This window comes from Prunus dulcis, chromosome 7 (genome assembly GCF_902201215.1).
Source record: "Prunus dulcis chromosome 7, ALMONDv2, whole genome shotgun sequence".
NCBI lineage: Eukaryota > Viridiplantae > Streptophyta > Magnoliopsida > Rosales > Rosaceae > Prunus > Prunus dulcis.
The window spans coordinates 21,016,624-21,044,564 of NC_047656.1; the positions used below are offsets into that span (position 1 = coordinate 21,016,624).

General features: G+C 37.5%; 6 protein-coding genes across 7 annotated transcripts; 2 read left to right on the top strand and 4 right to left on the bottom strand.

The window, feature by feature from the left end:
- Positions 1–2,008: 2,008 nt before the first annotated feature.
- Positions 2,009–5,644, bottom strand: LOC117635881 (acyl-coenzyme A thioesterase 9, mitochondrial-like). Its single transcript, XM_034370257.1, has 5 exons — positions 4,659–5,644; positions 4,194–4,371; positions 3,589–4,058; positions 2,751–2,879; positions 2,009–2,455 (listed from the first exon to the last, which is right to left on the bottom strand). Exons 1-5 carry the CDS (start codon positions 5,442–5,444, stop codon positions 2,300–2,302), a joined length of 1,719 nt encoding a protein of 572 aa, XP_034226148.1. The 5' UTR covers positions 5,445–5,644; the 3' UTR covers positions 2,009–2,299.
- Positions 5,645–5,770: 126 nt separating this feature from the next.
- Positions 5,771–7,730, top strand: LOC117634411 (sm-like protein LSM36B). Its single transcript, XM_034368513.1, has 4 exons — positions 5,771–5,872; positions 6,986–7,134; positions 7,268–7,381; positions 7,481–7,730. The coding sequence occupies exons 2-4, from the start codon at positions 7,020–7,022 to the stop codon at positions 7,525–7,527; spliced, it is 276 nt and encodes a 91-aa protein (XP_034224404.1). The 5' UTR covers positions 5,771–5,872; positions 6,986–7,019; the 3' UTR covers positions 7,528–7,730.
- A 248-nt stretch (positions 7,731–7,978) lies between these two features.
- On the bottom strand, positions 7,979–11,293 carry LOC117634410 (BTB/POZ and TAZ domain-containing protein 3). Of its 2 annotated transcripts, none has more exons than XM_034368511.1 (7): positions 11,131–11,293; positions 10,787–10,892; positions 9,683–10,083; positions 9,452–9,582; positions 9,044–9,350; positions 8,492–8,805; positions 7,979–8,386 (listed from the first exon to the last, which is right to left on the bottom strand). In XM_034368511.1, the coding sequence occupies exons 3-7, from the start codon at positions 10,025–10,027 to the stop codon at positions 8,263–8,265; spliced, it is 1,221 nt and encodes a 406-aa protein (XP_034224402.1). In that variant the 5' UTR covers positions 10,028–10,083; positions 10,787–10,892; positions 11,131–11,293; the 3' UTR covers positions 7,979–8,262. The 2 variants fall into 2 exon arrangements, with proteins under 2 accessions (XP_034224402.1, XP_034224403.1); XM_034368512.1 differs by having other exon boundaries at positions 11,096–11,293.
- A 3,892-nt stretch (positions 11,294–15,185) lies between these two features.
- Positions 15,186–16,897, top strand: LOC117633473 (UDP-glycosyltransferase 74F2-like). Its single transcript, XM_034367096.1, has 2 exons — positions 15,186–15,933; positions 16,023–16,897. Exons 1-2 carry the CDS (start codon positions 15,322–15,324, stop codon positions 16,818–16,820), a joined length of 1,410 nt encoding a protein of 469 aa, XP_034222987.1. The 5' UTR covers positions 15,186–15,321; the 3' UTR covers positions 16,821–16,897.
- Positions 16,898–19,816: 2,919 nt separating this feature from the next.
- Positions 19,817–25,547, bottom strand: LOC117633472 (mitochondrial proton/calcium exchanger protein-like). The gene is made up of 14 exons (XM_034367094.1): positions 24,624–25,547; positions 24,220–24,532; positions 23,865–24,011; positions 23,688–23,776; positions 23,495–23,587; positions 22,768–22,894; positions 22,443–22,507; positions 22,120–22,294; positions 21,553–21,747; positions 21,361–21,408; positions 20,742–20,888; positions 20,573–20,655; positions 20,216–20,331; positions 19,817–20,079 (listed from the first exon to the last, which is right to left on the bottom strand). Exons 1-14 carry the CDS (start codon positions 25,175–25,177, stop codon positions 20,000–20,002), a joined length of 2,232 nt encoding a protein of 743 aa, XP_034222985.1. The 5' UTR covers positions 25,178–25,547; the 3' UTR covers positions 19,817–19,999.
- Positions 25,548–25,961: 414 nt separating this feature from the next.
- On the bottom strand, positions 25,962–27,919 carry LOC117633776 (40S ribosomal protein S24-1-like). Its single transcript, XM_034367539.1, has 5 exons — positions 27,770–27,919; positions 27,534–27,575; positions 27,015–27,185; positions 26,354–26,440; positions 25,962–26,212 (listed from the first exon to the last, which is right to left on the bottom strand). The coding sequence occupies exons 1-5, from the start codon at positions 27,842–27,844 to the stop codon at positions 26,171–26,173; spliced, it is 417 nt and encodes a 138-aa protein (XP_034223430.1). The 5' UTR covers positions 27,845–27,919; the 3' UTR covers positions 25,962–26,170.
- Between the last annotated feature and the right edge of the window lie 22 nt (positions 27,920–27,941).

A 27,941-nucleotide genomic window follows, 5' to 3' on the forward strand; every position in this document is an offset into this window, starting at 1 on the left:
ATCGAAGCCTATTAATTAGGTAGCTGCTTCCTCTCCTACAACGGATCGATGCCGATGCTCTTAAGTGGGTTGAGTGATGTAATAAATGAATGAATGCTCTAACTAAGAGCAACTCCACTCATTTGCCCTTAGCCACGGCAATGGTGGAGCTAGGGCAACCACTATTCACGTGAATAGTGGTTGCCCTTGCAAATAGTAATTTGTGTTTCCACCCGTTGCCCTGGCTAAGGGCAATTACTATTCATTTTTTTTTGTTTTTTCCTCCTATTTTTTAATGAAAATAATTAATTTGGGTAATATTTTCAGATAAGATTTTCGGGTTCCTACGTGTCAAGACTATTCATAATCAGATAAAATTTTCGGATAAGATTTTTGGATTCAAATTTCGGATGAATTTCAAAGTTCAAATTTCAGATAAATTTTTGGGTTCAAATTTCGAATGAATTTCAAAATTCAAATTTCAGATAAATTTGGGTTCAAATTTCAGATAAATTTGGGTTCAAATTTCGGATGAATTTCAAAATTCAAATTTCCCGATCTGTCTTGGCCATTTCTTTTTTGCGCAAATACTCCCTTTCTCGTGCATACTCAGCTTGAAGGGCCAACTCATGATCTTGGCGTTTTTGCTCCATTTCTATTCTTATGCCGTTTTGCTTTGCAATTTCCTCCAAAAATTGTGAATTTTGATTGCTTGAATTACCCGCTTTCTTTGCCTTCGCGGCCTTTCGGCCAATGGGCCTCGGCTCCTTTTCGATGGGTGAGTCTTGACTCATAGGAGAATCGAGAGGTGAATCCGATGTCATTGAATCACGGAGTGGCGTCTCGTTTAACACAACCTCCGGACCCGTCGGAATAATTATGAAGCGTTTGCAATATTTCACCACCTCCCAACATTCATGATGGGTGAAACTTTTTTTGCCACCCCCGGTTGCACCGAACCACATTTGTGCTTGAATCATCTATTTAACAAAAAAATGGAAATGCAATAAATATTTAAAATATATTGGATATGCAAGAAATATTAACAACATATTGAAAATGCAAGCAATATTAACAAAATATTGAAAATGCAAGCAATATTAACAAAATATATATATTAGGAGATTAAACTTAATAAAACAAAAATTATAAAATACTTACCTCGTTAGTACGATTTTCCCCACTTCTATAGTTGTCCATCGCTTTTGCTAGGGCATTTCTCCATTTTCCCAACTCTTTATTGAGAATTTTCCACCTACTGGATAATGTCATCTCCGTACGAGTAGACCCCGGAATTTTTTCACAAAATTCGGCATGAATTTTTTTCCACATATGAAAAAATTTCATCTCATTGCCGGACACGGGACAATGACAAATTTGGAGCCAAGCCTCACACAAGGAAACATCTTCCATTGTGCTCCAAGCCCCTCCGGTTTCGATAGAAGAAGCCATAAAAATATGAAATCAAAATGCTAGATGAAAAAGAGGAAAATGTTGAGTAAAAAGAGTGAATAATAGTACAAGTATAATGAAATGTAAGAGTATTGGTGTTGAAAGTGAAGGGTATTGATAGGTATTTGTAGAAAAAAAATATCAGAATTTTTAAAAAAAATTTACGATTTTTTTTCATATTTTTATTGCCCAAAAAAGCCTCAGCCGTAGGATTAATTTGGAGAAGCAGATCGGAAGGCTGGGGAGGCGACACGTGGCAGTGTACCGTTGGAGCTGGCGTCGCGTTGACGTCAGCGCGCGCTGGTTCAAATTTTTTTAACGTTGGCGCGTGCAATGTAAGCGCCAAAGATAAAAAAATTTGACACGCGCCAGCTGAAGCGAGGGCTGACGTCAGCAAACGCGAGTTGGACCTCGAGCTGGCCCGAGTTGATGGGTCCCACACCACCCCCGGGCCTGGGCTGCGCGGTGGAACGAAAAATTTTTTTTTTCTGCCCTCGCCTCGGGCTGGGCTCCCTCGCTGGACTTGCTCTAAGGGGATGCCTTGCAGAAAGAAAGCATTCAACAGCGTAGCAGTAGATATGGAGGCCCGTAACTCAAACCCTGTTTAGCAATAATTATTACATCACTTGATGTGATAGCCCATTTATTTATTTATTCGGAGGCTCTATTTATAGAAATAAATAAAACTGGATGGAGCTACAAGGTTTTCAAAATATAAAAAATTTGCCAAACAATTTGTTGCCCTCCCCAAGTATACACAAGAATGACATTGCTTTTGAACCCCCCCAAAAAGAAAAAAAAGACATTACTTGATTACAGTCTAGAGCTGTTTGATTTTCACTGATGCTTGCCTTGCCTCCTTGCACGTTCACGATGCAACAAACTGGGATTTCTCTTCAGCATCCATACGTTCAATCACCCGGCGTGCTTCCTCTACTGTAGCAGGAACAACATTCCGAATCCGGATCCCATCTTTCATGGCTTCAGGAGGGGCAGAGAATGTGAAATAGAATTTGTTTGATACCTGTTCAAATATATATATTATATATCAGATATGAAACCATCTACATATTCCCCAGAACCCCAAGCATTTGTAGAGCAGAAATAAGGATTTCATTTGAAGATCATATTTGACAGAGATTTTCTCAAAACTAAACCCACTCATTCCTTTACACTCGTTTTTCTATAACCTTCTTGATTATATTATCTTCCTGGGTTTGCTGGTTTGCTAAGGTATTTCGGTGACAATGAATAGATTCATTTCACAGGCCTTGTGCAAAAGCTACCTTCAGCATGTTTTTGTTAAGTCACGTGCTCACCTCACTGGACCTAAGCTCAGGCTGTGTCACATGAGCAACGACTTCCACGTTTATCAGAGGTTCAGCTGGGTTCTCAAGTTCTGTATAGAGAACACAAGACTTCAAACGTAGGAAGTTTCCTACATCCACCTGCATCAGCAAAATAAATTTGTGGTTCATTAATCCCCCCAACATGTACCAACATTTGATGAAATTTTGTATTCATTTCTGCCTGATAATGCACGTTGGGGAAGTGGCAACTTTTCTGTTCAAAGACTGAGTTCTGTACTTGAATGGAGTTGCATAAACTCTTTCTTTTTCAAGCAAACCTAGAAAAAATATACCGTATTTAACCTCTTAGGGAATTATAGCATAAATTCGGAGCTGCCAAAAGTTACTAGGCGCTCACACCTTTATTTCAGTTCACTTGCATGCTCAAACAATCTTTGAGGACAAAAGATGCAATATAATGGAGGGTAGCCATCGAAGGTGCTATTTATCTCGTAATAACTCTCTTGCCTAACAACTGACACTTCGAAATGAGTGGTCTATCAGTTCCGTTTTAGTCCAAGATGCTATTTTGTAAATGACATTCTCTTGTCAAGCCATGATCACATACAAAGAGAAAATAACAAAGAGTGCAGACCAACTAGTGCTCATGTTTGCTCATAGTACAATCAATAAGATGTGATAGTTTTCAATCTTAAACAAGTATGTGTATGTACGCATTTATAGTCCGTCTTATGCTTCAATAATACTTATGCAGCATGCCATGCCCCTACACACACAAAGAGAACTGAAAATCGTTCATAGTAGCCAGTTCAAAAGATTTTTATAGGCAAAAGGCTCAGATACTTACAGGTCTAACAAAATCAACATGATCAACTTCTAGAAAGTGTGGTGCTACACCAGCAAATGCATACGTTGTTGAGAAGGCCAGTTCAAATGCTCTTCGCATTAAAAATCCTCCAAAGATCCGACCATGGATGTTCCTTTGCTGTGGCTGGCAAATAAAGGAGTTCTCCAGGCACGTATCCCTAATAAGAATGCTATCTCGGTCTGCCAGTGCTGGCATGTCGCAGAAAACTCGACCTTCGGCTAACAAGGCATTGAATCTGTTTGCGTCTTGGTTTTCAATATCTGTTTTATGTGCTCCTCTCTTCTTTTTCCTCATTTTGTTCCTCTTATCTGCCTCTTCCCAAAGCAATTTTTCCTTTTCAGTCTCAGGTGAGATTCGGTTAACCGGAGCAGATTTTCCAGTCTCAGAATCACGGGCCACAAATGTGAAGTTTGCTATAAGAGCAATGGACTCTGATGGGTGTGGGGTTCCTACAAGTCAAGTTTTCATAGTCAGCACTCGGCACAACAACAAATTAAAACTAAAATCATGATCCTTAGATCTTATGAGAATCAGAGATATTTAGCAACAAGAAACTAAAATATTTGTTATATATTCTTCAGTACCATGCATGGATTGAGTGACTTCCAGTTGAATCTCCATGGATGATTTCCCAACCCATGCAACAGCACCACCGAGATTCAAATCAGTGTCAACACGGATAGGTTTTTTCAGAACCATCTTGTCAACAGAAGCAGTCACCAATAGTAGAGGCCTCGTTGCGCCATCTTCATTGCAGCAGTGCTAGTCAGCAGGTGAATGAGTGAAGTTAAAAAACTACGATTTTCAATGAAGTGGCAACAGACAACACTCAAAAGGTTATGGAATCCCAAACCAACCTCTAATTCAAGGAAATCCCTTTATGCAGAATGCTAATTAGAAGTTAGAACCCAGTTAGGGAAAAAAAACTTTGTTAGCAGCTTTTTCTACCAATCCAAATTCCAAACAACAAAATTCAAACAAATACATACTCAATTGCAGTTATGTAAAAACACGAAACAGAACTTATATTAGATGCCTCAAGTTAATACCTTGTATGCAATGGTTCCAGCAAGAGCATCGAGGTCCTCAACCAACTTCCCCATCCTAATCTCATTCCAAGGGTTCCTGTACTGCTCTCTGAGTTTATAATCAGATGAAAACTTGTAGAGAATACTAGTCCGGCTCTGCGCCGGAGTTCTCGCCACCAATTCACTCTGTGAAGGAGCGTCAATTGGCGTGTCCCCGAGTTTCTCATACATTTTTGATCTTGCTTCCCAGAGAGCATTTGTTACAGGTGAATGGTACATTCCGGGCCATAAACTGATCGGTTTTCGGATTGAAGAGCCTGCATCAATTGGCTGTGAACTATAATATGGTGAAGTTGCGGTGGAAACAGCTGGGATTGACTCTGAAGAAAGCGGTTCAGCTGGCTCCGCAGAATCCAATGGTTTGGAACGTGACGGGTCAGAATTCGCAGTTGACAATGGCCTGTTTGGTATTAGTCTGTATAAAATTGGACCATATTTGGTGGCTCTAGAAACTGATTTTTCTTGCTTTGGAGATTTAGGCGAGTGGGTATCGATAACATGAGCATCATTGTTTAAACAGGATTTAGAACCAGCATATGACAACACTGACCCGGTTTGAAGGAATGCTGGTGAAATAGGATCAAAAGGTGCCATTTTGAATATGGGGTTCGCTTGTTTTGGTGAATTTGATATCTGGGTACTGCTTGTTTCAGATTTTGTTGAGTATGAAACAAGTGCTTGGAGTGATGAAGATTTGAAATTGGGTTTGAAGAGGAGGTGGGGAAGTGGTTTTCTGAGTGGTGTCATGGTTCCCAAGTGAATTGGATTGGAAAAAGATACAAAAGCGCCTGACTTTGATCGGATTTTGTATATGTGACCACGATAGTCAATCGAAAGGGAGAATGTGTCACAAATTATTTACAGATAGGATCTCAGATTTTCTGTATCTTTTAATCAGGGCGGGTAGGATCTGTTTATGCTGTTATTGGTTGGCTGGGTTCCATTTTGTGTAGGCCAGGTGGAAATTCATTTCTTGTGAAACTTCGACCTAAGTTTGACCAAGAAAAAAAGAATATGGGCGAATGCACCAATAAGGCCCAACGACTGCGGTGGGCTTACAAACAGACCCCATGGTCCAAACTCCCACCCTAATATATAAGCAGTCAGGGCTTCCCGGTTAGTTTGTCACTCTCTTTCTCGCGCTCTCTCAAAGTTCAAGCTCCGGAGCCAAAAAGGTGTGTGCTTGATCCGCATCTTCTTCTTTATCTTTCATAGCACTTTTGGTCTTTTAGTCGTAGCTCTTATATGAACTCCTTTCGTTGTTCTTGTTTACATTTATTAAAGAATTTTTTGAACTTGCCCTTTAGGGTTTCTTGAATTTGATCTATTGTCTGAGTAAGGTTACTGTTGAGATATTTATGACGATGAAAATGCAATTAGGCCAAACTCAATATGGGCATAAATGTGTTAAGTGATTTTCGGTGAAGAATTTACAGAATTTGCTGATAATTTTGTTGATACCATGGATTTTAGGTCTAGCACTTCTGTTAATTTATCTTTTTTAATTTAAAAAAAGAAAAAAGATATATCCTTTGTTTGTGTAATCAATTTCATTTCATCGGACTGTTTTATAGAATGACTTTTTTAGCACCTTTTTAGGGCTGGAATCAAGTGTGTGTTAGATGCTTTTGTAGACCTGTAGATGGCATCCTCGTTACTTAAAGTGTTGTAAGTTCACTCACAGCACAATATGTTGCTGCAGAAGGAGGTTGGAGAGGTGTTCATATCTTAACAAAATTGTTTGTATGATGTCAGATGCCATCTTATTCACCTAGGCATATGGTAGGATCGTTTGGGATATTGCCTTTTGACTGATGAGCTTTCTAACTGATAATTGGGTGCCTTTTAGATCAGTTTGGTTTAGTTAGCTATTCCTTGAGCTATGCAATCAGTTGAGTGGCAATCTGCTTTTCTTAAACATTTCTTTTTCTCTGGTGTTTGTACATGGATTGAAAAGTCTGTAAAAAATTTGTTGTCTATTGTTTTCTTCATATATGGTGTCAGCGTTACTATTAACTGAGTTAATAATCTGATACCAACAAACTAGGATTGTTTGCTTGGATGGGCTTGTTTTAAAAGTCACTCAGTTCTGCTCAGAATGTATTCGGGGGGTTTTGTTCTGCCAAGATTGGTTGATGTATCTGTCCTCTACAGTAGCTCTGGTTTTGCAAATCCTTATGAAATGTATTCGTCTTTCGGTGGCTTGTGTTTATGTGATGTTACATTTGTGTTCGTTTACTTTATTTTCTTGACTGTTTGAATTTGTTTAACATTTGATAACATTTCAGGAGGTGTTAGAAGTTAAGATTTAGGATAGAGAAGATGAGTGGAGGGGGAGAGAAAGGGACAGGAACCACAAAAACTCCGGCAGATTTCCTTAAATCAATTCGTGGGCGACCAGTTGTTGTTAAACTGAATTCTGGTGTTGACTATCGAGGTCCATTTCTGTAATCCTTTTTTCATGCCTATAGGTTTTTCTTTTCTTGTATTCTCATGACTTTGTTTTTGTTTCTGGTGTTGATTCAAGATGGAGGGATTAGCCCTTTTGATGTCTTAATTTTCTTATGCAGGTATTCTTGCTTGTCTTGATGGTTATATGAATATAGCGATGGAACAAACGGAAGAATATGTCAACGGACAGTTGAAAAATAAGTATGGTGATGCTTTTATTCGTGGAAATAATGGTAATGTTCTATGAATTATCTTGTTATATTGCTCGTAGTGTTGTTACCTTGGTTAATAGAATAATTGGAATTTATTTTCCTGTTTTGGCATTGATGCAGTTCTGTACATTAGTACGACGAGGAGGAATTTAGCAGATGGTGCATAGCATAGTATTGTGATGTTATCAACCCATGTAGAACATCTCTACTGTCATGCTTAATGCAATTGTGTTGTAATGTAAAACCTACGTGGAGCTTTTTATGAGAAGGAAGTAGAACTAACTACCCTACGCAATACATTTTTTTGAAAAATATTTGGTCTTGAATGAGTGAAGAAATTATCTGAAGACTGATGATTAATTATTATTATGATGAATGATTGTCATATTCTCACCGAAGCTTGGCTTATCTTGGGAATGCTTGATGATAATTCATAAATCGTAGTGAATTTGTTACGAGGGCTCTAGTTGTTTTTGAGGTCACTGTCAGTACTAAAAGGTTTACATAAAACAGAGAGCAATAGAAAATGTGCTTTGCTAGACTTATGTTTGAGAGGCAAACTATGCATAAGGTTATAACGTTTTCAGTAGTCGTAGGTAGCATTGAAGCTCAATTCGGTGGTTGTTCAACAGCATAAAGCTGAGCATGCCAAAAATCTTATACTCGTCATCTATTTGAAATCCCTCCAATGGGGCTTACAAGAAAGAAACGATAAAGGAAGTGATGGTGAGAGGCCAAGTCAATAGCCTCAGTCAGAAATCATATGCTTATTACATTTACTTGATACCCCTACCCCACAAAAGAAACAGACGATTCTCGATGCATTTAAATTTAATTGATAAATAAAAAAGATACGATAAATCATTCTTCAGTTGATACATTTTGCTTTGAAATGCCAGAGGTCATAAGAAACTTGCACGCCGACCTGAGATTGGTCCCAGCTTTGCTGCTACCACCTTACTCACCAACAACTTCCATTTAGCTTCATCTTTCTTGGTCTGCTGCTGCATTTTTTCCTTGAAATGCCTGAAACCAGAGAGTAATTATGCAAAAATCATTTCAATCATAGTGCCACATGGCATCCATATTACTGGCAGCAACACCAAGTCCCACAGGATTTCTCACGCTTACCTACACAAAGGGACCTTGCATGAATCTGGCTCATCGCAAATACGAGAATGCAGTTCAAGAAGCTGCCACATGCGCTTGCAGTGAGCACATCCACCAGGAACCCGGGTTTTACAGCTGGAGAAATGACGAACTAAGGTCTCAAGCCCCTTGCAAGCAGGAAAATCACAAGCAACCTGGCTTCCTCTGAACACCTTGTCACGGGGACCTATGGTCCTACATCCATCCTTGCATATGTGAAGGAGGGCTTCCATTGCCTCGTACAGTTGCACGTACACTTTTCTCTCTTCCTTTTTCTTCAACCTCTCTTCTTTCCTCTGGCACAAAAAAGTTGAATCTAAGATCCCAAATTTAAAGGAGTGAACTAAAAGAGTACTGATGACTTTACACTTGCATAAACATTCAATTAGATACAAAAATACCACCTTGTTGAAAATGTAAAAGGTTTTCTTTTTACAAAACAAAACTGTATCTCCCCCCCCATCCCACCCCCGCCCCACAAACCATACAGAGGTAAGGTAAAATCTTTGAAAAAGGAAAGAGAAACCAGCTTACAGAATCTGCTTCAACGACAGACTCTAGCAGCTCTTGTTCAAGTGCAGGATTAACTTGCTTCATCACTTTCCAGCCTTCAGTTGATGATATGGCTTTAAAGTCCTTCACAACCATACGAACACAAATTAAGGAGAGACGTGGTGCATCACAGTTCCTCGCCAATTGAAGCACATCAACCACGTTTTCTTTGCTTAGCCATCCTTGCTCAAGAAGATATATACAAACTCTTTTCAGTGATGGAACTGAGTAGGAGTGTGACAAAACCAACAATTGGAGAACAAATTTCTTCATCTCTTCCTTTTCATAGCTGCATAAGACACACAAGAAAATATTGTAAGGAATTTTGCTAAAATAAACAATTAATCATTGGAAGGGGATAGCTTACTGAACAACATAATTCCAACATACCAGGATGAGTAAAGAAAACGAATGAATGTGTAGACAGCTTCATAAGGTACCCCAGGGATCTTAATGTATCTCATGCCATTTTTAACTTTTGATTGCTGCAAGAAATTACCTAGCACCGGTGATGCAATGCTCTGCACATTCAATATAAAAGGAAAACCTTTAAGCCACATCCAGAAATTTCATTGAGGAATTTCTAGTGATGCAATTATGGGATCAATTCAATTAACTCACCAGAACACTAAAATGAGCTGGAATATATGATTCATCCTCGGAGAAAATATAGACATCAGCACCATATCCATCTTTAAAAAGCTTGTCCCAGGTATCCATTGTTTCCTTTGGGACAGAGCAACTCCGTGAAAGCCTTTTGAAATATTTGTTCCATGAATAGGTTTTACTAGGGACAGGAGGAGGAGGTTTTGGGATATTATGGTTATAGGACACAGAAGAGGTTGGGTCTTCCAGAACAGGTAAAATTTCGTCCGGAATCTCTCCCTCTATACGTATATTGAAAGATCCACAAAATGAATCGCTAGGTGAGGATGGCCAGGGTGAGTCAAGAGTAGGTGAAGCCATTGGCTATTGTAGTTTGTCTAAAATAACTATATAAAAAACAAGTATGGATAGAAGATCTGCACACAAAGAAAAAAAGAGCTTACGAAAAATGCAAGAATAGTTTTGAATGTTGTAGAACACAAACGTAATTAGATCATAAATGCACCAATTATATTAATATGAAACAGTGCATGGAATACTTCTCGTACAATACTTATGCAACAGAAGATAGCTGGGCATCAGATCTATTTATAGGTGTCTGTGGCGTAAATGGTATCTCATGGTTGGATCAAAACATAAATATCCACTTGGGAAGGAATGCCAACAACTGCTAATGAAAGAAGCAAAAGACTTCAAAGTGCCAAAGAGGAAAAGAATCATTAACAAGAAGCCTTCTTGGCTTGTAGACCAGTTCCAAAGTTACTTGAGAAATGGAGGAACCTCTAACATGCCTAACTTAGAGTTTAGAAATTTCTTTTGTCCCAATCTCAAACCATCGATGCAGGAAAGATATGCTCCCAAAACTAGAATTACTGCTAAAAACTTTGCCACAGTTTACAGGAAACTAGGCATCCACCAAGGGAGAGACAAATGTAAAAGCTTTTAACTTCAACCGTAAGTCTAGAGCTAATGTCATATGCTTAATTTTAACCAACTTTGAGAGCTGATTTATTTATTATTCACAGTAGACATATAGAGTTAGACATACATGTAGTCTTAATGCCCTGTTTTTGGTTATCAATAAAATTCAACAAAATTCAAGAAAATCCGGAATCATACCTTAAATATATAAAAAAGCAAACCTTCTCACAAAAATTCGAGATTTGCGCCGATCTTCCCCACAGTCCTATCACTAGTGCTAGAAATACATTCAATGCCGAAGAAACTGAAACAAAGAAATTGACAAAATATTAAAATTTAGAATAAATCCTCACTGGAATTATGTAGTATTCTGCTCAGGCAATCATCTACTCAAATTCAAAGCAAAAGTTTGAACTAAAATCGTCAAGGATCAAAATCTGAAAATAAGAAAACTTTCCACATAAAGACTGTTTGTTAGGTGGGAAAATAAAATATTATTCAGAGCACCTGAAATGAAGAAGAGAAATTGAAGGATATCATACAAGTGATGAAAGCTGTGGAATTGGATGAAGGAGTAGTGTTGAGTTGAGTTGAGAGGCAGAGCAGAGAGAGAGAGAGAGCTGGTATAGTCTAGAATGCAGAGGAGAGCGCGATGGACGTGTGTCTTCTCCTAAAATATATACGAGGGAGCGGAAACATATATATATATAGCGGAAACACAAATTTTGACACAATTTTTGAACCATTAGATTACTCCACTTTTAATGAATGAGATTAAATCAGACATAATTTTTTTACATAAAAAATAATTAAAGTATTTTTCTCTCTCTTCTCTCTATTTTCTCGGAAAGTTACATTTCTCTCACAAAAGCATTTTTTTTCTCTCTCCTCTTTCTCTTCCCCATCACGTTTTCTGCTAACACTTTCTTTCATCAGACAAAAAAACAATCATGTTGATCTTTCTATCTTTCTTTCATATTGTTCATGTTTCTGAATTTTTGGATTTTGGGTTTAGGGATTTTAATCTTCTCTTTCAACCAAGATGAGTGAGGACTAGATGTTGGCAATTTTATATTTGCTTTGTGTAGCTTCATTTCTGAAACTCCAAACTTTGAACCAAGCTATTAAAAGCCCTAACACATAAGAATGTATGGCCCTGCTCGTGTAAAAAGAAAAACTTGTAAATTGTAGTTATGCGAATCAATTTTACCATCATTTCTCAAGCCTTAAAGAGAGTAGCGGTAAGAAAGTTTGTGCGAATTCAAAATATTATTTAGATATCATTCTTCTTCATCATGATATCCAAGCTTATTAACCCAACTTAGCATTTTTTTTTTAAAAAAGACGAAAACTAGTGAAAAATTGGGACTTTTCACCTAATATGTAGGATTTTTTTAGTTTGTTTGTTTCTTGCTTGCTGGGCCTATTTTGTCTTCAGCTTTCTTTGTTTTTAGTCTGGCTGTGTTTCCTTTCTGATCTCCAGCGTTTGGAATGGAATTGTCTTCAACAAAAATGAAAATAGTACTACAGCAAACAAAAATCTTCACAATTATTGAACAATTCTTTGAGTCTCATTAGAAGATCAAGAGACAAAACTTCGAGCGGTTAAAGCAAAAAAAGAAAAAAGAAAAAAAAGAGAGAGAGAGATATAGAGGAAAAGAAACAGATGAGCAAGAAGGTTTTTGGGTATGATGAAAGAGAGAGCTGGCAGATAACAGGAAAGAGGAGAGAGGAAAATTACTTTGCTGAGAGAAATTTACCTTTTCGAGAAAATTGATATATGAGAGAGAAAAATATCTTAAATAATTTATTTGTGTCAGAAGGTTTAATCTTATTTATTAAAAATAGAATAATTTAATGGCTTAAAAATTTTGTCAAAACTTGTGTATAAAATATGATGCTACGGATCTGTCCCCATATATATATATATATATATATATATATTTATTGTTGATTATTAATTTTCCTTTGCTTTCCTTTTTGTCTATGTTTTTTTAGCTGTCGCTCACGAGAAATTGGTTTGTGTGTCTCTCCCTCTGGATATTTTTATCTAAAGCAAGCAAAGCAAACATGGCAATTTTGGTATTAAGATTCCATCGTCGGAGTGAAGTTGATAATACAAGTGGTGTGGTAGTGGATACAAACACACAGAGACTGAAATGGTGATCAATCGAGAGACTGAAGCTCACACTATCACACACACATGTAATGATGTACACAACACAAGTGGAAGTGGATCATGGCCATGTCTGTGTATGCCCATCAGCCCATGGCTATGCAATGCAACAGAACAGAGTGTAGTTATGTAGTTATGTAGATATTAGAGATTATTATATTTGGAATTCCCAGTTAATGAATTAAACCGACACTACTTCTACTTATTAAGAGTCTTACACTTACTTGGTTTGGGTTCATTTTTATGAATCTCACTAGTACTCAGTAAGTATGGATACTCTCAAATCTAATTAACATGTTTATTTATGATATTGGAAATAAAAAATAAAAATAACCAGCGATACGATACAATACGACACGATATAAAAGGGTGTGTGGTTGAGTATGGACGGATGGGTGGGCTAGGTCTAGGTGGGAGTGTTTTTCTCTTTTCAGAGAGCACTTAGGAAAGTTAAAGAAAGGCAAAAAAGGAAATGTGGGACCGCCTTATAATGCCCATACGATCATCCGGTGTGTAGAAATTTTTAAAGCAATAACAGATTGACACGTGGATGAGTTGATAGAGAGACAGAATTTAGAAACACAAAGGGTGAGATAGAGAGAGAAAGTGTGGACGGCCAAGGAAAGAAGAGAGAGAAAGGAATAAACGAGGAGAAAAGGCCAAGGAAAGGAAAGGGACGGTGATCGTCTGTACTCTGGTCGGAAAGCTACTAGTTTGCTTGTTTGCTTGCATGAGAAAGATCAAATATGTGATGTGGAAGATGGGCCCCACCTCAACCAACCTTTTCTCATTTCTTTTAGGTTTACTCGTGTGGCCCGTGGCCCTCCTTCATTAATTTTTTTTTTTTTTTTTTTTTGGGGTGGGGGAAGAGGAGATTGTCCATTATCCGTATTTTAGTACAGATGATTTATATATATTATTATTTTTTTGGTCGAAAGTACAGATGGTTTATAAGCAATATTAAAAATGAAGCCCACCTCCCTAAAGACGAACCAAAAATTAATTGGGAAAAGGCCAAAAAAGAAGAAAAAAGACGACCCATAAAATAAAACCCACCTGAGCAAAGAGAAAAGCCCATACTTTGTCTTTTGTTTGTTTAGTTCAGACTGACCATCGTTTCAGCAAGAAAGCTATGTGCATGTGCGTTGGGGGTGCGGGGGGTGGGGGGCGGGGAGAGGAGTATGTTTGAGGATGAAGACGAAGTAGCCAGAAAGAAAGACAAAAGTCCAGGCCCTGAGTGTTACAAGAAACAGCCCAGTCAATATGGGCCTCCTCAGTCCACGTAAAAGGGCCATTAAGACCATCTCCACCTTAGCAGCTTTGGACCTCAAAAACCATTTCCAGTGCAGCAATTCAGCCCGGGCATACGGTGGATTCCACCAAGTTTGGACAGGTCCGAAGACAAAAACAGTCCAAGTTACTGTCTGAAGGCGATGATGTCAGCGCTAATGATAACGCTGATGTCATAAGCATAAAAAAATTAAAAATCAAATAAAAATCAGAAATTTTTTTTTTATACATACCTAGCAATTTTTTTTATTATTATTAAGCTCATATGAATAGTAATTGTATTGGGTTGCCATGACAATAGATGGAAAAATAAAATAAAAAAGAGAGTAAGGCAATCACTATTCACATAAGTAGTGTCTGCCCTTTACCATAGCACCATAAATGGAAGTACTTTAAGTAAATATAATGTAAAGCTAAAATTTGTATGAAAAACGTGAATTATATTGTATTGGATTGAATTGTGGCGAAATTCTATAATGAGGGTGTTATATATGGACCTCCATATTAGTTACAAAATAATTTTATTAAACTTAGTGAAGTTACAATTCATATGAATTATGTGATTAATATGAATATTGAGCATAGAAGGACTCTTGAAGTAGGACTAGGTAGTTAAAAAACAGAATGGAATGTTGGCAAGTAGAAGGAAAGCATGCATGATGCATAGCATGCGTAAAGAGACGAAAGACAACTGGAGATGAGAGAGGAGAGGGTGCCTGCCTTGTCAATTATTGGTTACAGAATTCTATCTATGCATGATGGAATGGACCACCATTGTCGTGTCTTTTAGTTTATGAACTCATTCCCCCTCAACTCAACTTCAATTATTGTATGCATAGAATGAGAAGACATAATTGATCAATAATTTACCCATTTAATTAAGTGGTCCATCCCTACCATTAGCATCATGCTAATCAGTCACGATGCTTGCTTGCTTGCTTGCTTGCTTGGCCCAACAACTAGCTGAGAGTGTGTACTTACAAAATACAATGAATGTAATAAGAGACGGGCAGGACTTGAAAAGCTAAAGATGAGACAAAAAGATAAGGATTTCAAGAAGCCTATATATTATATATCTATCTACCAGTCGTGTTACGTTACATGTGAATGCGATTTTATACCTACTCAAAACTGAATGCCCCTGAATGAACAGTAGTTAGTTTGTATACCATGTCTATATATATCCATTATTCACACTGCACAGCACAGCCACACCTAAGTTTTTGAGAGAGAGAGAGAGAGAGAGAGAGAGAGAGAGAGATCTCAAATGGATAGAGGCCACGTCTTGGCAATTCCTTATCCTGCTCAAGGCCACATAAACCCCTTGCTCCAGTTCTCCAAGCGCTTAGCCTCTAAGGGCCTCAAAGTCACTCTAGCCAACACCATCTTCATCAGCAAGTCATTGCCGCTCCAATCAAGTGGCTCCGTCCAATTCGACACCATATCCGATGGCTACGATGAGGAAGGCTTTGCCCGAGCTGAAAGCATCGCTGCTTATTTAGACCGGATGGAAGCCGAGGGCTCCAGAACCCTAATCGAGCTCATTACAAAGTACAACAACTCACCCCACCCTATTAATTGCATAATATATGATCCATTTTTGGCCTGGGCTCTGGATGTAGCCAAACAGTTTGGTCTAGCGTCCGCTGCCTTTTTTACTCAAACCTGCACGGTCAATTACATTTACTATATGCAGTATCATGGTGGTGATGTTACTAGTATTCCCGGTTTGCATATGCTTGAGCCTCAAGACTTGCCGTCCTTCTTTTCTGTTCCCGGTTCATATCCAGCTTACCTTAAGATGCTTTTGAACCAATATTGTAATCTCCACAAAGCCGATTTCATTTTTGCCAATTCCTTCTACAAGTTAGAGCAACAGGTACGTACTCGTGCAGGTGTCCTCCTACATCCCTTCATTATTCATTATATAATTATATTAGCTAAGCTAACGTATTATGTAACTTACAGGTTGTGGACTCGATGTCAAAAGTTTGTCGTATGTTAACAATAGGGCCAACCATTCCATCTACTTACTTAGACAATCGCATTGAAGACGACAAGGAATATGGGGTTCATCTGTATAAGATAGACTCTGTTTGCAGCGACTGGCTCAACAGCAAGCCACCAGAATCCGTGATATACGTGGCCTTTGGAAGTATGGCCAATCTAAGCCACAAGCAAATGGAGGAGCTTGCACTGGGGTTGAAGGGAAGCGGCTTCTATTTCTTGTGGGTGGTCAGGGGATCCGAAAAGGCGAAGCTGCCACCCAACTTCATAGAGGAGCTGGAGCTGGAGAGAACTACTAGTACTAGTGAAGATGGTGGTAAAGGCAAAGGGTTGATAGTAACATGGAGCCCTCAGTTGGAAGTTTTATCAAATGAGGCGGTGGGGTGCTTTTTCACACACGGTGGCTGGAATTCGACGATTGAGGCACTTAGCTTGGGAGTGCCAATGATTGTAATGCCGCAGTGGACGGACCAGCCCACTAATTCGAAATTAGTGCAGGATGTTTGGAAGGTTGGGGTTAGGGTGAAAGTTGATCATCATCATCATGATGCAAATAATATTACTGATGAGAATGGGATCGTAGCAAGAGAAGAAATCGAGAGTTGCATTAGGAAAGTGATGGAGGGGGAGACAGCGATTGAAATGAAAAAGAATGCTAAGAAATGGAAGAGCTTGGCTATAGAGGCTGTCAGTGACGGGGGCACTTCGGATACCAACATCCATGAATTTATGTCCAAATTGACAACCGCAGCTTCTTAATCAATTGTTATTCTATTTTGTTGCGGCAAGCCTTCAACTTTATTATTAATAATTTATTATTATAACTATTTTATTTATGTCCACATATATATATATACACTAGGGGTGTCCTCGAGGGTGTGCAAGGCCCCTAATTTTTTAGGGGCCCCAATTTTTTTTCATGTGTATAATATATGTAGAGTGCTGTTATTTTCACCAACCTGTCATATTTTTCCATCCATCTTATTTTTTAAAAAAATTTAAAGACAAATTTATCCCTATGTAAAATGACTTCTAAAACCCTAAAAATAAAACAAATTTTAAAAAGAAAAGAAATTTTTTCTTTTACTCTATATTCTTTCCATCTTCCTGACCTCAACAAATTCAGCGAGCATTGATCTACCCATCCCAATCCTTTGAAAAGTTTTTTTTTTAAAAAAATTCAAATCAAATTCTCAACTCCACCTTTAATATTGTGTCAGGGCTGGTAGGTGTTGATAATAGAGGCCAAATTGTCCTTTAATTTTATTCCATTTTAAAGATTTTTTAGTCTGATTAACCCACATACGGGTCCTTATTCCATATAACATCACTTCAATTAAAAATCCATTGTAGTCTTGTTGGTTGTATGTTGTTGTGGTGGTGCTGTCGTGGTCGTGAAGCCACCAGTACTGCTAAGGGGTTGATGAGAATATTAATATGGTAGGGTAAGGTCGTGATGTTGAAAACACATGAAGAAGATGAAGAATGGATTTTTTTTTTTTTTTGGGTTAAAATTTTTATGTTTTTAACTTGGAGTTGATGGTGTTTGGTCGAATTAATAATTAAATGGTATTTTAGGAATAATGGTGGGTGGAAAAGTAGGATTTTAATTTTTCAAATTTACATAGTGGGTGAGAAAATAGGACAGATGGGTGAAAATAGCAGCACCTATATGTATAACAAATGTTATATATATACAGAGTGAGCAAATTGTTGACACAAAGACGTTTCTAGTTGTGTTGGTTTGTAGGGCCTCAACTTCTATTCAGGACTCGACTTCAAAACTTGCTTGTGTTAAAGGCTTGTCCGATGTCAACACCAACATTCAATATCCCATCTACTTTCACAACCACAAACTGAAATAATAAATACCCTATCACAAGGAATTAGTCAGTAATAATGCATCCAACTAAGTCAACCAAAATAATTGCATCGAATTAATGATGTTCTTGGAATATTGATACAAAATAAATTAGGTGTTAAAAAATATTTAATATCTGAATATGACCTATGATGACAAAGACTCATCGTCACAACCATAGTAATTATTCAAAAGGTGTAACATCTCTGACCTATTGTAATTGATTTAATCCAATTTAATTCTTTTGTAAAATTTCAATTTTGTCCTTTGAAGTAGGGGTGCTTTGATCACTTTAAGAAAAAAAACATTTATTGTATGGCATTATATAATATTGTAAGTTTGTATTAACTTTTGTGAGGCCCCAATTTAAAGTTTGCACAGGGCCTTCAAAATCTCAAGACCGGCCCTGAAATACACTATAGTACACTTCACAGATACATACAATCCTTTTCGCAATTTGTTCCCCCTCCAACCCCAAAATTATAATATTTACCTACATACATTAGATTTCTCAATCAAAAAGACAATATTGATCGAGTTTAAACTTGACAGTAAATAGAGACATAAATACAAAAATAAGCATAAATAAGAGGGAAGAACGTTAAACTTGACTGTAAATAAATGAGAAGCATAAACACAGACATAACAAAAGTAATATATAATGGGAAATAAAAACAAGGGCGCCTTAAAAACAATATGAAAAGTGTGATCAATCAAACTTTTTTTTTTTTGTTTTTTTTTTTTTCCCGATACAAAAGTACCATGTTGTTGTGGTAAATTAATTATTTCGGTCAAACATTTGTGCTGTCAAATCAAATAGTGTTAACTAGCTGGGAGGGGTTATCAAATCAAATCAACTTTTGTACTGGCCGGTCAAGACGTTGATCTCTAGGTAGGACTAACTAGTCGCTCAACGACATTGATCTCTAGGTAACATTAAGATCCGATGATGATGATGAGCTAAAAAATTTTGTGGATGGGTTAGCTAAATTTCCACAAAATTTTTTAGCTTAATATTTAAAGATTTTTTTTTTCTTCGCATTTTGAATCCGTTTTTTAGCTTAATATTTAAAATGTAAAATACAAACATATAAATAATTAACTTTCAACTTTCACATATATATTAGTTGTAAACATAAGAATAATAGAATTAGGTTAATATATTGTTCCATTCATGAGAGAGAATACAAATGAACTTAAGAAAATAATATTTCTCTAATGTGTTGTAGTTAATGTCTATGTAGGTTTTTTTTTTTCTTCTTCAAAAACGTTTTGCTAAAGGCAATAGATAATTTCACAAAAAACCAAAAGGCAGCAAAAACTTTGGTGGGCTATGTAGATATAGGTTTATTATTAGTTGTTCTTCAAAACTTACTGGGCTATAGCCCACCACTGTGGTTCTACGCATTGCCGTTGCATGCTTACCAGAATTCTATAGTGAATGTTTTATATATAGTTCTTAGGTGAGGTACTATCTCTTAATTGTTAGATCAAATTGATTAAGAATTCTATAATGAGGGTTATATATATAACCTTTAGGTGAGACCCTATCTCTTAATCGTTGAATCAAATTGATTAGCTTGATTCAAAATTTAAAAGATATAACCTCATCTAAGAGCATATATATTATATAAGACCCTCACCATAGAATGACTCTGCATGCTTGATGCTTGCTTGGGCTGCCAAAGCATGAGGCCCAAGGTTTGGTTGCTAGTATAATAATTAAATTATCTCCATATTATAATCAGTGAACAAACCAACCTTGATCATTATTCATTAGACATAAACATTAGTTAAGCTAGCTGCATTCATTCCGAGCCCCACAAAATATTGATATATTTGCACTGTGACTGATGGATTTTATAGAGCACTAAACTAATCGTCGCATCACACGTCTCTTAAACCGGGGGGGTCTCAAAAGCACTTGCGTTGCGTGTATATGGAAAAACGAAACCTGGAGAGTGGAGCTAACCCAAATCCACTCCACAACCATTCAGACTTCAGACATAAACAAAAACTATCAATATTATATTATATATATCATGAATGAAATAAGTCAGCGACTCGTCTATATTCCCTATCCCTCCCCTTCAGCTTGGTTTGCATCTTCTGTCCGGCTGCCCAATCTGACAATGTCTTCCACAAGAATTTTCCCATCTGTCACAGACAAGGATAACAACATTCATCTTCATCAATCAATCAATCAAATTAACTTTAAGGAAAAATCATCATCATCATATTAGATTTAGATTCCTATACGTATACGTATATGGTGTAAAAAAAATTCACTCACCTTTATCTTTGGAAAGGTTGCCTATGAGTTCTTGAACACCCTCCTTGCCTAAAGTATTCTTCAAGTAGTTCGCAGCAGCTGCAACCTCCTCAGGAGTTACTTTCCCATCAAAATCCCTGCACACATATTGTAAACCTCATACCTTTAACTACATGGACAAAATGCCAATACGGTACCATCCATCAAAGTTGAACATTACTAGTATCCCTCAAAATGAGTTTTTAATAAAAAACTCAAACCAACTACAGACTGAAAGAAAAGATGGATTGCTTCCATCCAGTAGGAAGTATGATTTCTAACAGAACTCATAGGAAAAGAAACCCAAAGAGGAAACAAGATTTAAAATCAAGAGCTCACCTGTCAAGTAATTGCCAGCGATCACCAATATGCGCATCTACATCATCAATTTCCTTTTCAAGATTTTGAAGCATCGCATCAACCTGTGATACAAAGAAGAAAAGATAATCCATCAAGTGAACGAGGGTAAGTATGTTACAAGTGGATAATTCGGGACTGAATATCTAACCTTGTCTATGAGCGCTGATGAAACCTCATCACCTTCAGCCTCAACAGAAGTACTGTCACTTTCATCCCGAGCAGCTTTATATGCCCTCAAGGCATCCTTTTCACCATCTGTACCCTCTTTCTCCACCATGCTATTGTAAAGTTCAATCTGGAAAGATCAAAAGAATCAACTTAAGCAAAATATTCCCAAAGACAACGCATTTGGACTAAAACAACAACATACAGAACTATTCTTCTGATTTGAACATGATGCTGAAGACAGTGTTGCATGCATAAATATAATGTGTAGAAGACAGCTCATAAGTAAATCACATTAAAAAGTCGTCAATCTGCACATCCTTCAAACTAAAAGGGGCCAAAGCATAGTGAACATCAACATCATCCACATTCTTCCAATACATGCACGATACAAGCAGAAACGTGGAAATGAGAACTGGAGACAATATTTGTGATGTATGGTCTTTCTGATAAACTGCAAGCAGTTAACCCTCCAATGCGTCTGCATATATCGAGCAGGGGAAGACTAGCATGCATACCTATGGTAAGGGTACTGAAGATAAATGATTCCATCTTAATAGATACCCAACATAAACTAGGAGCAATTAAAGGTTTTAAATTACCTCCTTATTGACAAGTCTCAGGAACTCTTCACGCTCCCTACTCACTGACTGAAATAATGAGTCAATAACAGAAAAAATTAAAAACTGATAAGCCATAGTGTAGATGATGGTGCTTGAAAATTTGGAAAATAAAAATGAAAAAAGAACAATCAACAATCATAATCATTGAGAGTTATTAAGTCCAGTCCTTACAGATGCAGAAGCCAAAACAGCCAACGCACGACTTATTTCGCAGAGCTTCTCTTCCTTTTCTAGTGTCCTTGCCCTGGCTTGTTCTTGTGCTTCTTTTGCTGTTGGAATAGTCATCTCTTTCAATGCCAAATCCCCTTCACTGGCTTTAATTTCCTTCATCCTGGCTTGCTCTTCTTCCTCTTTCTCTTCCTCCTCCTGCAATGTAGTAATTTAGAATCTCTGAAGCCACTCAGCGCAAATAAAGAAGTGAAGTGCCACATGTTAGTTTTAATTTTTCAGGAATTTTCTTTTCATAACATAATAATTTAGAATCTCTGGATGATAGTCATAATATTGATTTCAGGAGTTTTGTTTTCAACATTATATTTGATTGCTCATCCTTTTTTTTTTTTTTTTCCTGGATTCCGAATTTCAGACAAGTCCAAAACAAATGCATCAAAACTGGCTTAACAAAATACACACATATTTTCCTCCTGATGAAACACAGATTAGCAAGTTTAGTTCTGCTTCCTAAAGCACCAACAGTTATCTATAAAGCTATCAAGATAAAAGAAAAAATATTTATACCTTCATCAGTTCTTCCTGCATCTGAAGGAAATCCAATTTCCTCCTCCTTTCAGATACAGAGTCTTCAGATGGCAACGATGTAACACCAACAGTATCCACCACTTCATCTGGCAGAGAAGACAGTGTAGCTCGAACAGCGTCTGCTGGATCCAACCTTCCAGACACAATGAAGGCCCTGCATTACACACATCAAACAAAGACCGATTAAAACTGGCTCCACCATCAAGATATACACAAAGTGTAAGGCTTCAGAATGCAAAAATAAATAAGAAATAAACAAAACCCAAAAAGTTGGGTATACATTTTATGGAGCTTAAGAATACCTGGAAAGGATCAAAAGTGAAGACGGCATGGAGTGATTGAGAGACAAATCCAACCAATCACGAAGCTACATAGAGACGTTAATGAATTGATGAGCAAACAGAACAGTTTTGATACTAACAGCTTTTAGAAATATAGTTATAAAACATTATTTCATTCCACTTGTTGACAATATAAAAGATCATACAGATGAAGTACATAAAAAAAAGCCAACATTTTGTATCCGTTATCAACTACTTATGAGTTACCAAGTCTAAATGGTATTTGAATCTTCAACCACCTAATTTGCAAGCAAAGAAAGGAGTATCTGGTCTAAGCATAGTATACCTGCTGGCGCATGTCTTCCACAGAACGCAAACCAAGCATGCCACGCTCCCTACAATCCTCACGAAGCTCCTCTTCTGAAAGGGATTCTACACCTTCTTCTTGAATTAACTTATCATCAGCCTTAATCCTGACCCCAAAAAAAAGAAAAAAGAAAAAAAAAGTTGATTAACATTAAAAAGGAACTCAATCATCAGTTCCTTTTTAGACAAGAGATTGAAAAACTCTTGCATGTTTGTCTACTTACATCAAATGTAGCCATTTCAAATACCGATTAGGATAGTAGCATTTTCAAAGCAGGAAACCTTTCATCAAATGCTCTAAGAAGATGGTATATATTCTCTCCAGAAGAAGAATTTGTATTTCAAACGATTTACTAGAGCTTACATTAGTGAAATATGAAAAAGACATAAAAAACAGATAACTAAGTAAATTTTTATAGAAGAAGGTTTTTGAAATAATCTTGCCTACTCGTAAGTAGGATCACAAAGGATAAATCAAGCACCACACTCTGCATTATAACGAACAGTGTACATACATGTTACCTTCTGTAGTACACCTTGCCATTCAACAGTCTAATTTTTCTAACAATCAAGCTTAAACAAAGGCAGAGTGAAGAGCCTAATAAATAGCTTTGATTTTACATTGACTAAGTTTTACTACTTGTTTCTAAAGGAGGCAGGCTACAACAAAATAATGTACATCTAATATGGAAAGATATGTATCTCACCGACGTAGTCTTTTTCGGAGCATATATCGCAAATATGCATCTGTTCCATAAGGACTGATATTCATATATTTGCACATATTTACTAACCGAGGCCTGAATGAAACAGAAAACAGAGAGCCATTAACTTCACTCACAATTACGTCCGCATTACAGTCAAACAGTAAAATGTTAAGCAATCATGATAAAAGATAACCTGCTGATGTTATCAAGGGTAAGCTCATCATTAAACAACTTAGCAAACCCCAAGATCTCCTCGTTAGAAACCCGTGCACCTGTTCTAACCTACACTTAGAAATAGACAGGTAAGCATAACAGAAAATATTGGAGAAAGAAAACACGGAAAATGGACCAATGAAACAGAATTCCTCACCTTGTTTAAAAATTCATCAAGATCTTCTGCTGTTTGCTTAGTTTCTCCACTCCTTGAGTTCTGAACTTCCTTTGCCATTTCCTTGGCCGTTTCTTGAAGGAACTTAGCATATTCTATCCTTGCTTTTAGCCTCCTTTTCAATGCTTCCTACACATTGAAAACTCAGGTGAAATCAAACATTCTGCAATGAAAGGGGAGAATGGAAAGCCCCAGAAACATACTATATTTGAATATGAAATAAACTGTGTACATGTATCTCCTAAAGAAGAGGAAATATAATACAGAGATGAAAGCTACAGAACAAGTAACATACGCTGAGTTCCAGCTAAGACCATTAGAAATTTATAATCCGTACCTCTTCCTTCAATTTGTCTTGAAAAGTTGATGGCAACATGTTGGGGAACAATTTGAGGAATACTGGCAGCAAAAATTCCATGAAAGGAACAACGATGAAAACGGCAAAGGGAACTAGCCTAAAAATATCAGCTGTTGTGCGGGTTAGCTGTTGTTTCTCCCTTCTAGAGAGAGTCTTGCCACGGGCAAGCTTTAGCAGCAATCTTGAACAGATCCTTACATCAACACCCAGTAGCTTAAAACCCAACCAATAATGCTGCAATGTTGACACAATCTCCGTTTTCCAGTGAACAAGTTTTTTGGCCCAGTCTTCCCTGCAAAACAAACAAAGATGAAACCATGCTGAATAAAAGAGATAATGTACGGGAAATGAATGAAATGATAAACCCCATTAAACATTCTAACCTGCTCATGGAAGCCACAGCTTTCAAAGCAGGACCAATCCCCAAGAAAGTGGCCCATACTTTCTGCAACATGGGTTTGGCAGACTTGTCCTTCTGAGATTCTTGCAACTTTTTGGCCTTGGCGGCTTTTGCAGTACTCAAACCTTGGACAGCTTGATCGCAATCCTCTGGAGAAGCCTGCTTTTTCTTTTTGGCAGCCAGACGTTCGTTCTCCTCATCATCAATCGGTTCCGTTTGTTTAGCTGCCGCTGCTGCTGTGGCAGCTGTGGAAGCATTTCGAATCGACTGTGACATCCATCGGTGAGATATACCCACCGTTGTCCCTGAGATGAACCCTAATCGCCTAAATTCGTCTTTCGCTACTGAAACTTTATCATCACCATCATCATTGTTACCCCTATGCAAATGCATGATGATGCTGCTGAAACCCTTGGACTCCGATTTCTGAGAACCATGGTAGTGCGCAAGCCACTGGAACCCAGGGGTTGTGCGAGACGAAGCCGTCACATAGTCCGTGACGATTCTCTTCCTTCTCAACATTGCTCTGGAAGCCATTTCCCAATTTCACTTTCAGATCTCCCTGGAAATTTGCCAATGACCACTAAAACACATAATCAACTGTGGAAAAGAAAGAAACAATGCTACGATGCCACAAGGGCTCGCGGCGTTTCGTGTTTTAAAGAAACCAATGGATTGAAATTGAAATGATTTCCAAGAAGAAGGTCAAATTGAAACTCTTGAAAGCGTGGTGTTTAGGGGTTTAGGGGTTTATATAACAATATAATAAATAATTTCAAAGAGAACCAAAACTGACCGTACCAACCAAATTTTTATCCTCTAGCCATTTTGCGCAAACCAAACCAGAAAAAAAATAATATCCAACTTGTTTGACAAAAAAATGACGCCGTCAAGTAACAAAATTACAAGACTAGTGGCGCACGGTGGCTCTAGCGACTCTCTCGATAAGAATTCGTTTCACAACATCAAATTTCTCTCTACGTAAGATCGATTTATATCATCACTTATAAAAAACACATAAATTTAGTGGGCCTAGTTCTATTTGCAAGGAGCCCAGGTGCAGTTCTGTTTTATTTTTTTATTTTCCTTGACAACATTTCTGTGACTTGCATATTGGGAATTTAGGACCGTTGACAATTAATTAAAATTTTCACAAAAACAAAAACATAAAATTATGTGACTAAATGTATTAGTGGCGATTAAAAAATACTTATGATGACTAATCTCCGTTTGCAACCAATTCCGCAAATAAAAACTACAATGGACGCATTTTGGCATATTCGGTCCGAGATTCTGTGTAGGCTCTTTTCACCACTCAAAGTCAAAAAACGCAGTCGTTATAATGGGGATAAGAAAATCCAAAAATAAAATGCTACAAAAATCAGAAAATTAGCCTCAACTCAAACGTAAAAATTAAAATATCCAAAACTTTTTATATTCAGTGAGACAAAAGAAAAAGGGGAATGAGACACAGGTTGATGTAGAAACATGGTGCGAACACATGCAAACACCAAACTAAGTAGAAGAAGCTCATTTCTTCTTCCCGGCCTTGGCAGCATCACCGGCCTTGGTCTGCACATAACAATGCAATTCAAGAAAACGTTACAACAAAAGAGTGAAGGCACTGCGACAGTGGAAACATACAAAGGCTCCAAAAAGTAAAATAGTGCAAGCTTAGCTTGTGCCGACAAATTTAATGACAATTTTCATTACCTTCTTTACTCCGCGGATCTTCTTGGATCTGTTCTTCCTTTCCTTAAGTTGCTTCCTTGACTTTTCCACCTTTGTATCCAGTCCATTCTGCAAAAGTACCCAGGGTTGAGTTTGAGAGAGAGATTTATAAAGATCCAAGAGATATGCCCCTAAGGACATGCGCATCTCAAGCCAAACCAAAAAGTGATTGTTAAACTACCCCAAGAAGATGCATATGCAACAAATAAAAGATACCAATTCACTGAAATCAGAGCATCATCATTTGACGCATAACCAATGACTGTTAACTTGGGAAAGATTGCAAAGCCTGCTTTTGCAGCATTTAAAGCCAATACTTGCCCGAAGCAGAAGTCATATATTTCACATGCAGCCAAATGGACTCATTCAAATTCCATAAAATCTTTCGACAGAGGGTGAAAGAGGATCAAAATAAACTAATCAGCAGACTCAAATCAGATGCACCCCCCTTCATAACCCCTTTGTCCGCAGTTGATCTACAGTTAATGAATAGCCTCAAAGGGGCTTTGTATCAAATTCATGCTATAAATAAATAAAATCCAATCAACGCACATTTTGAATGACTATATAGATAAACATAGGTCTATGCATAAAAAAATGCACTATACATCTAATGGGCTATTGAAAAAGAAAGTATAGTTACCCTGATCAGCCTGTACTTTGGCTCATACTTCTTTGCATTCTCGACAGAATCATAGATCAAACCAAAACCAGTGGATTTGCCCCCTCCAAAATGGGTACGGAACTTGAAAACAAAGATGGAATTTGGATCCTTCACTTCATACAACCTTGCTAGTTTCTCCTTCAACTCCGCCTTCATTATGACAGGAAACAGAAAATTATTGTCAACCGACAGAACAATCCACTAAGCAAGAAGAATGTACAACTCACAGTATTTAAAGAAGATTAGTAGCACAAGATACTGGTATCAATATCGTCTAAAGGAAGATTATAGATAGTTAGTGAAACTAAAAACGGTTGATTATACAGTGCAAGCCAAACCTCCAAACCATTGTCTCAGCTTTAAACTTACAAGATAACATAGCACATTTAGCATAACAAAGCTATAGTTTTGATTCGAGCAGTGAAATGTCAACATTAACATTAGAAAATCAAAGGCCCATTGAAAAAGAAAGCGAGAGCTCAAAGACAGAAAACAAACCTTGGAAACATTCGGTCTTCCTGGATGCAGGACATCGATAACCTGCACCGAAAAAAAACACTAAAAGTTAATATACCATTTCTGTGTTAACATACCACGCTAGATTCACTATTCCAGATCGGAGACCCGTCGAGTTCGAAATTCAATTTATAACATAGGATTGTTTTGGTTAGTTTCTTTCTTTCTTCTTTTTCCTACGTATTTTCTAGCTGACCAAACAGGACTAGAAGACTTACGAATTGCTTTCTCGAGAGAAGACGGTTGGTCATGAACTTCCTCGTACGGATCGTGACCGCTTTGGTATCCGCCATAGCTGTGTCTACTCTAATCTCAGAGTCTGCGCCTCCGCTCTTGTTTGCGCGTTTGCCAAGGAGGAAGACAAAGGGTTTTTTTAGGGTTACTACTAGT

Coding starts and splice junctions, on each gene's coding strand:
- LOC117633776 (XM_034367539.1), bottom strand. CDS start 27,844: ATGGCGGATACCAAAGCGGTCACGATCCGTACGAGGAAGTTCATGACC. Junction 26,441..27,014: donor CAAAGTACAGGCTGATCAGG/GTAACTATACTT, acceptor GTACTTTTGCAG/AATGGACTGGATACAAAGGT. Junction 26,213..26,353: donor AGATCCGCGGAGTAAAGAAG/GTAATGAAAATT, acceptor TGTTATGTGCAG/ACCAAGGCCGGTGATGCTGC.
- LOC117633472 (XM_034367094.1), bottom strand. CDS start 25,177: ATGGCTTCCAGAGCAATGTTGAGAAGGAAGAGAATCGTCACGGACTAT. Junction 23,777..23,864: donor TTGATGAATTTTTAAACAAG/GTGAGGAATTCT, acceptor TTCTAAGTGTAG/GTTAGAACAGGTGCACGGGT. Junction 20,080..20,215: donor CAACCTTTCCAAAGATAAAG/GTGAGTGAATTT, acceptor TGTCTGTGACAG/ATGGGAAAATTCTTGTGGAA.
- LOC117633473 (XM_034367096.1), top strand. CDS start 15,322: ATGGATAGAGGCCACGTCTTGGCAATTCCTTATCCTGCTCAAGGCCAC. Junction 15,934..16,022: donor TCTACAAGTTAGAGCAACAG/GTACGTACTCGT, acceptor TGTAACTTACAG/GTTGTGGACTCGATGTCAAA.
- LOC117634411 (XM_034368513.1), top strand. CDS start 7,020: ATGAGTGGAGGGGGAGAGAAAGGGACAGGAACCACAAAAACTCCGGCA. Junction 7,135..7,267: donor TTCTGGTGTTGACTATCGAG/GTCCATTTCTGT, acceptor TTTCTTATGCAG/GTATTCTTGCTTGTCTTGAT. Junction 7,382..7,480: donor TTTTATTCGTGGAAATAATG/GTAATGTTCTAT, acceptor GCATTGATGCAG/TTCTGTACATTAGTACGACG.
- LOC117635881 (XM_034370257.1), bottom strand. CDS start 5,444: ATGACACCACTCAGAAAACCACTTCCCCACCTCCTCTTCAAACCCAAT. Junction 4,059..4,193: donor AGTCACTCAATCCATGCATG/GTACTGAAGAAT, acceptor CTTGACTTGTAG/GAACCCCACACCCATCAGAG. Junction 2,456..2,750: donor CTGAGCTTAGGTCCAGTGAG/GTGAGCACGTGA, acceptor ATATTTGAACAG/GTATCAAACAAATTCTATTT.
- LOC117634410 (XM_034368511.1), bottom strand. CDS start 10,027: ATGGCTTCACCTACTCTTGACTCACCCTGGCCATCCTCACCTAGCGAT. Junction 9,583..9,682: donor CAGCTCATTTTAGTGTTCTG/GTGAGTTAATTG, acceptor TTGAATGTGCAG/AGCATTGCATCACCGGTGCT. Junction 8,806..9,043: donor CTGTCGTTGAAGCAGATTCT/GTAAGCTGGTTT, acceptor TTTTTGTGCCAG/AGGAAAGAAGAGAGGTTGAA.